This window comes from Zophobas morio, unplaced genomic scaffold (genome assembly GCF_036711695.1).
Source record: "Zophobas morio isolate AGI-343-1 ecotype UQ-CSIRO unplaced genomic scaffold, CSIRO_AGI_Zmor_V1 ptg000047l, whole genome shotgun sequence".
Taxonomy (NCBI): domain Eukaryota; kingdom Metazoa; phylum Arthropoda; class Insecta; order Coleoptera; family Tenebrionidae; genus Zophobas; species Zophobas morio.
In genome coordinates, this window is record NW_026972152.1 from 272,221 (window position 1) to 279,547 (window position 7,327).

General features: G+C 32.8%; 1 protein-coding gene and 1 long non-coding RNA gene across 2 annotated transcripts; both read right to left on the minus strand.

The window, feature by feature from the left end:
* Positions 1 to 4,004: 4,004 nt before the first annotated feature.
* Positions 4,005 to 5,496, minus strand: LOC135142475 (lysine-specific demethylase 8-like). The gene is given in 9 exon segments (XM_064074192.1): positions 4,005 to 4,222; positions 4,293 to 4,413; positions 4,468 to 4,542; positions 4,594 to 4,684; positions 4,686 to 4,759; positions 4,811 to 4,914; positions 4,969 to 5,038; positions 5,143 to 5,172; positions 5,470 to 5,496. Coding segments are annotated over 9 exon segments (735 nt in total). The 3' UTR covers positions 4,005 to 4,079.
* LOC135142454 (uncharacterized) lies at positions 5,494 to 6,077 on the minus strand. The gene is made up of 3 exons (XR_010282534.1): positions 6,044 to 6,077; positions 5,630 to 5,804; positions 5,494 to 5,581 (listed from the first exon to the last, which is right to left on the minus strand). It is a non-coding gene; the product is annotated as an uncharacterized LOC135142454 (long non-coding RNA).
* Between the last annotated feature and the right edge of the window lie 1,250 nt (positions 6,078 to 7,327).

The following is a 7,327-nucleotide window of genomic DNA, read 5'->3' on the forward strand; positions in this document are numbered from 1 at the left end:
TGTTTGTGCGTTTGTAATAACAACACTGTATACCTTCACCATTTTCTGTTTAAAGTGATTCTCTTCTGGCCATTTTATATATATTTTTTACATAAAAGAGTTTCTTGGGAAAGAAAAAAATTTTAGGGTTTAGCAGTATATATAAAAATAAAACCTTGATATCTTAAAATTATTTTTCACTAATTTTTCGTTTTATAAGTTGTTAAGTACATATCAAACTGTAACATTATATAGCACCACTACTATTTCGTATACATGTTTCTTAAAATAAAGTTATTAGTATTAACTTTAGTGAAAGAATACTTAATTTTTTTACCAATTAAGCACAAACCCTTGTTTACTTTTTAGAATGGTATGCCTAACAAAAGTGAGCTAAACCTTTTACTACGGAACTGTTACCTTTTATTAGACTTGCAAAGCATCAGTCGCTTGACCTTAATGAAAAAGGCCTTGGGGTCTACCAAATAAGTTTTGCGTAATCATGATTTCTCATGTTAATCTTAATTTAGTTGATACAATAGCTAGCTATATTAAAGCTGCCAACAGGATTATCATTGGTAACCTAACACCCTGAGGATAATTTGCGGTACCTCCCAATATAGGCAAGATGGATACTACCAAAAGGTAGTGCTATCACGGTGGTGTCTCCAATATAACTAGTAGTTATTTTTAATGTGCCTAAGCAAATTGTACTCAGTACTCATTTATATAGAAAACAACTTTATACTATATTACATAACTATTGAACCTGAGGATCCTACATTAATGGAATAATCCTAGTGCACGTTATTAAGCGGTGTAAAAATTGTTTACTCGTTCACTTGCTACAACTTAACGCGTAATGAAGTCGGCATAGACCGGTTGTTAGCTATTAAACTAATGGTATACCAACTGGGCACCAAGGACTTCCAGCAGTACATAGTCGGGTAAATCGTAATTTAATTCCCTCTTTTGTCTAGCATATTCTTAGAGTAGTTTTTATTCAAGTTCTTGTACAACATAGGGGCTAACAAGGATTACGTGGTTAAGGAACTTGATGAAGACACTTGCGGTTGTAAGAAAATTTCTGCATCAGTATCGGTTAAAAAGCCACCACCTTCATCACTATTAATAATAAAAAAACACAATGAAACAAAACACAAAATTTCCTAACTATAAAAGAAGGATTCTAAAGTAGCCATGTATAGCTAAAAGTCTTTACCTTTAAAAAACAGCTTTCATGTTTAACTAAGAGAAAAACCAAATAACAAAAAAAAATTTCACCTACATCCTGTGGATACAAATACATTAAACAAAAAGTCTTTGAGAAAAACAAATTATTTGCACAATAATTTAAACTATTTTATCATATTGTAAAGGTCCTAATACTGATCATAAATCAGCCAAAAAATCGTTCTTGTAACCTAAGTAATAAATATCTTTTTGTGCATATATTTATTTAAAATATATATACACCTTCGCTAATACATAACTTTTATTAAGGTATAATATTATATTTTACTTCACATATATATCTTATGCACATGACACTTTACAATACACATATTTGGTACAATATATACCTTTACAAGTAACGTTATAACAATCAGCCCTTTAGATATAACAGTTTTATAATTTTTTTGATGGAAAATGTATTTCATTTGTTAAATGTTAGTATCTTAAGTATCTGCTGAATGCAAATTATGCCCCTAATTAGGTGCGACGCGCAGTTTGACCCGAAGAGAAGTAAACAGTATAGAATGCCAGTTGGTTATAAATGACGAGTGCTGTTGTCTTAAATTAAAATCTTGCCTTCACTGTCTTGTCTGTATAGCCCTTTCGTTTAGTTTATCGCTTTTTTTTTTGTTTTTAGACTTTTTATTCAACTTCTTTAACTAAGTTATTAGCACCAGGTTATTTCATTAATTTATATCTTATCTTCTCTGACTTTTATATTTACTTACTTACACTTGAATTAAAAACCTTTTTAACATTTTAAAATCTTGCTAAATTTCTGCTTACATTTAAGTTACAATGAAAGGCGATTATATCAGACTTTAGCAACCATAACATAAGGTTAAACATTTAAACTCTATCATAATAAAAATTAACATCTAAAAATTTTCTTTCCCAAAGTCGATATATTAAAAAAAAGGAAGTGTCTCTGGCTAGGAGAATTATCAGAATATCGAAGAATTTTTTAAACATTCCAAAAAGTCATTATTGACACTAAATACCCTGAAGAAGCCATGAAAAAGTCGATATAGAAATAAAAACCACTGATGGTAAATCCACCTAGAAATTGGAGGACCTTTAGTTCGCGAAGAAATATGATAGTAAATTCATACATTCTTACATCAATAGATTGCAGTATTAAAGGAAATAACTACGCAGTTGCTCACGGATGTAAAATAGTATAAGCCTCACAAGATCTTAACATCTTAAAAGCCTGTGTAACAGTATGCAGATCAGGGGAACAATACCGTGTACACAACGTGAGAACGGGGAAGCCCTGCTATACTAATGCTAAGAGCGTATGGTAAAGGTTTAAATTTGGTATTTAAACAAAAATCCAGCAACAATAGTTAATCTTCTAAGCAAAAAAATGATTTAAATAAAAATTGCATAGCTTTCAAAAATGAGCCTCCTATTATAATAAAAAACGAATAAATAAAGTACAAAAGAAAGAGAAACTTAGTTAAATTCCTTTAAGGTTACAAGTAAAAAGAGTTAAATTTATTACTTTTTAGTAGATTACAAACTCATGAACTATTTCAAAAATACTCTTTTAGAGCAAAATTCCTTTTTCGAAAGATTAAACCTGTTATCTCTGAAACAAAGAGAGAAATTTCTACACTCAGAATTGTTAGTCACCAGTATAAACAACGCGACTTGCAAGCAACCTTAGTGAGGTAAAGCATAAATAATAGTAAGAATGTCTTGTCTTTGTTTATTGTGCTCCTTTTCCTTGAGCCTATTTCCTTTAAAACATACTTCTTTAATGCCCACCTAATTGAAAATGTCAATTTTACACAATTAGTCATAATGCTAAAAAATGTTTTAAACTCAAAAACATCACAATGCAGCACACTTTAACAGAGACAAATAATCATAAGTCACTAGCTCCACAGATGTGATAGATACTGGTGTTTACCGCATTTCGACACTCTCGTTTAAAATTTTGAAAGGCAAAGCAGGCTACGACCCAAGCTTTTATCATAGTCAAATACCAGTAACTAACTGGAGAAAACAATTTTATTATGCTTTTTGTTAATAAAAGAGTAATAATAGGGTATGATAATTACATAGAGAAAGTAGAGAAAGATGCCCGGCGAAAAATGCATATTACTAAACAGTAATGAAAATATGGCTATGAATTAACTATAGATACCTTATACCTAAGAACCAACAAATATTATTATGCAAGCTCCTAATTCCTTCGAAATTCTGACTTACCGATTATTCTTTTATTGTGTAATTTTTGAGACTAACTGGCGGGGGGTTAGTACCTCGTAAGCCGTGGGCATTGATGGTCGTACTAGCTCCCCTGACAACAGTAAATTTCTACAACTGTATGACTTCTAAAAGTATTACCATGTGTACGGTCATTGCTTTATTTGATGGTTTGTTATTTCCAAATAATTTTTTAAGGTGAAAAAATTAATTGAAGACATTTTTCTAAATTTTAAAAATTGCGCTTCTTTTTAAGTAAAACACCAACTTTTGTTGACCAAATTTAATATATCACCCTTTATATTTTAAAGTCTATGACGTAAAACTAATATTTGAAAGAAAAACTGAACAGTTACTAGAAAAAATTAGAAAAGTTAAAGACAGAGTAGCTGCCATAATTTAGTTTTTCTCCTTTCACCAAACATAACAGATAAAGATCTGAATAGTATACTCTTGATCAAAGCAATTTAAGCGGCCTTCATTCGCTGTAGAGTTTGTGCATTAGTTTTTTTTGATTTTAATCGCTCAGGAAGCCTGATATTTACGAAATTTTATTTTTACTTTCGTCCACTACATCCTTTAAAGAATAAAAAAAGTTTGCTCAGAGTTTCTTCTTTATTCTGCTTGACCTCTCACTCAACTAAAGGCTAGCCGTCCCACCAAAAACTGCAAGAGAAACTCGTTTCAAGGGACTTTACGAAATGCCAGTGGCGAGGCGGTATATAAAGCAGCTCGCCCTCTTTTAGGATGCAATCGCGAAAAGGCGCCGTTGGAAACAAAGGAAAGTCCGCTGGAATGGTTAGTATAGAAAAATGCAAATAGAAGATATCACGGAACTACAAACTATTGATATTACGTACCGGCATCGAAAACTTCAAGGTTCACACGACTGGTGTTGCTTAGTAGAGAGTTTGCCTCATACGGGTACATACACAAACTAAACTTTTCGTCATAAATTCGTAAGTACTTAGTACCAACTACCTAATTCTGGTGATTCACCAACGTAGCGGCTCATGCAATACATTATCTGCATACCTGAGCGAACAAGTTATGATATGGATCTTGGTGAAGGGGAGAAACGGTTCCACCAGGGCCAAACCAAGCATTCACCTAAATAGTGGTGACGGGATAATATTAATACACACAAAGAAGTTATGATACTATGGGTTCTCCTTCAGTTTCCCCCGAGTGCGAAAGGTAACAATACTCAGGGATCTGCGAGGTAAGGAAGTTGGTTTCTTTGAAGGAGTCGGCATTATCGTACTTCAATATCCTTCTTAAGTTCGGGAATTTGATCAAACAAAGCATGCTGGGCAAGGTAGCCGATCTATAGTGAAAAATAAAAAAAAAAAGTGAAACAACGTTGCGGTTATATTACTTTGCCGTCGCTTGTTTCTATGAAATTGGCAATGAACTCGGAAATTGTCACGAACTTTTGGGTCCAGTTGTCGTCCGTATACTTATTTCCTACTTCGATGGGCACTAAAGAAGAGAGCAAAAAGGAATGTAAACTATGGATGCGATGAGTGCAAAAACCTGTGCGATGACCTGCAATCGCTTTTAAATATGCCAGACTCCATCTTCGAAAGGACAGTGCTGGCCAATGCTGAATATCATATATACAGTAATTAAACTATGCTTTACAAGGTTACAATGATAATATATAACATAAAAAACTTTTTAACAAAGTTTGAATAGTTAAAATAATACATCAATGCAGTCGAGTAAAATAATTGGCTTCTTTTTATTTAATATTTCATTATAAAAGAAAGACAGAGAAGGACATGAAATTCTCTCAATGGAAGAGAAATTACATAATGACTTTGAAGGGAGAATTTCACGTGACAATTGCTGTATATTTGTAGAATTTTTTTCGAGTGAATTTTTCCCCAAAAACAAGCAGTTCTCAACAGCTGAGTTTTTCTCACATATATTTTCATAAGCATAAGAGATTAAGCTGTTAATCTGAAGACACTAAAGAAACATATAAAATAACAACTAATTAAAGGTTACAAATGTAACTCGAGCAGAAAAAACCGAAGCAGAGAACTCAGGACACCCCATTAATAGAGAGAGGTCGCAAAAGCGCAAGCAATTTTGGTAATCAGAAAGAGCTAAATAGCAAATACCGCAATAAACACTAGAAAAACTTTTAAAAAGTATTTTAGTTTGGTCTACAAACACACTTAAAACTTACGAATAAATCTTTCTGTACTGAAGCAATAAGTTTTTCCAATGCATAGAATACAAAAGTTCGCGAGCTCTATCCACAGCGAAGGAGGCATAACGTAATGCCGTTTGATAGTTTTCGTGTTCAACAAAATGATTTACTTTCTCAAAAAGGTGTGCAAAATCTGGCATTTCCAATAAAACTGAAGCAATTTTATAGATTAAATTTAAAAAGCAGTATAATTTTTAAACTCTAATTGTAGAATTATAGAATAATGCGAGTTTACACTAGTTTAATTAATAAAAAAAACTGAAAACAAAACTTTATTAAACAAAGTAGTTAAAAAAACTGAACACAACGAAGAAAAAGGTAAAGTTTGAAAAAGGTTTAAACTAAAGAAGACGCCTAAACTGTTCACATATGAATAATTTATTTATCTACTTCTTTTAAAACAGTTTGAACTAAGGCAGGGAATAAAGTCCATAACGACTTGGTTCATTTCTCGTTTATCTCGACGCCTTTCGCGTAATATTTTTAACTATGGCGCCCACAGTGGGCAACGAGGTAAAATCCTACTATAGTCCCCGAGGGCGTGGTTAAATACGCAAACCATTAATGCCCGAAAAAGAGGGTAACGTCGGTGGTACTTCAATCCACGACCTTGAGTAACCGCGTCAATGATCTGCTGAACTATGACGACAAGTTTCGATCCCGGTATGATGGCTTACATATTTTACTTATTATAAACAGGGATACAGTCTCCTATTACGTTGCCGGAATAATTCTCATTTCGCCTTCTGCCCTATTAGAAAGTGATTTATATACTCCCTACGCGGAATATAATTTTAATGTTTCCGAAAAGTCCTGGAACAAACCTAGCATGTCAAGTAAAAGTTAAAAGCTCTGTTCGTGCACAAATTCCAAATCCACTGACGAAGGCTTAAGTATAAATTGCCACTGCTATTAACATTAACCGCTATCTCCTTCCTTCATATATCTCCCCTATATGTCCCTAATTAAAGGCAAGCTTAGCACTAATGCACTTTTGGAATGGCAGGTAAATTACGGCTGCATTGGGGTTACATGCGAGCTATCATTCTCATGGTAAATACTGGGGTTTGCATGAATGTATTTAGTGAATAAAGTTTTATTTACTTTACAAATCACCCTTCTGAGGAGGGAAGTAGTGTTATTATAAGGGAATACTAGGATTTTTTAGTGAGTTTAAGATGGCCCTTCTTCAACCCATTTCAGAAGTAATAGTACGAAGGTTAGCTAAATCTCAGTTAGACCCGAGTAAAGGTACTAAAATTTGTTTACTAGTAAACTGACTATCTGGAAGGATTTTAATAAAAATTTAGACACATATATAGTGCTATTTACTTGTAAAATATCATGTTTATGCTCTTATTTACCGAGTTTCTTAAATATTCCGAACGGTGAGATACTTGCCTAGCTAGTAAGGACGGATCTAGATCAGGTTTTTACAATCGATGCTTTCCTTATAAAGTTAAGGTGATTATAATAGGGCGCCAAATGGGTTACGTGATGTACTTAGCCTTTTTATATTTATTAATTTATCCTGGGTCCCTTGCTTTAAATAAAAGGAGTTAAAAAAATTTTTTTCCTTTTTCTTATCATTTTTAGTTGTAGACTCTGTGTTATCTCGCATATATATAAAACTATCGTAAGCTTTCTAAGTGGGTTTTAAGGTCATTTAGTTTT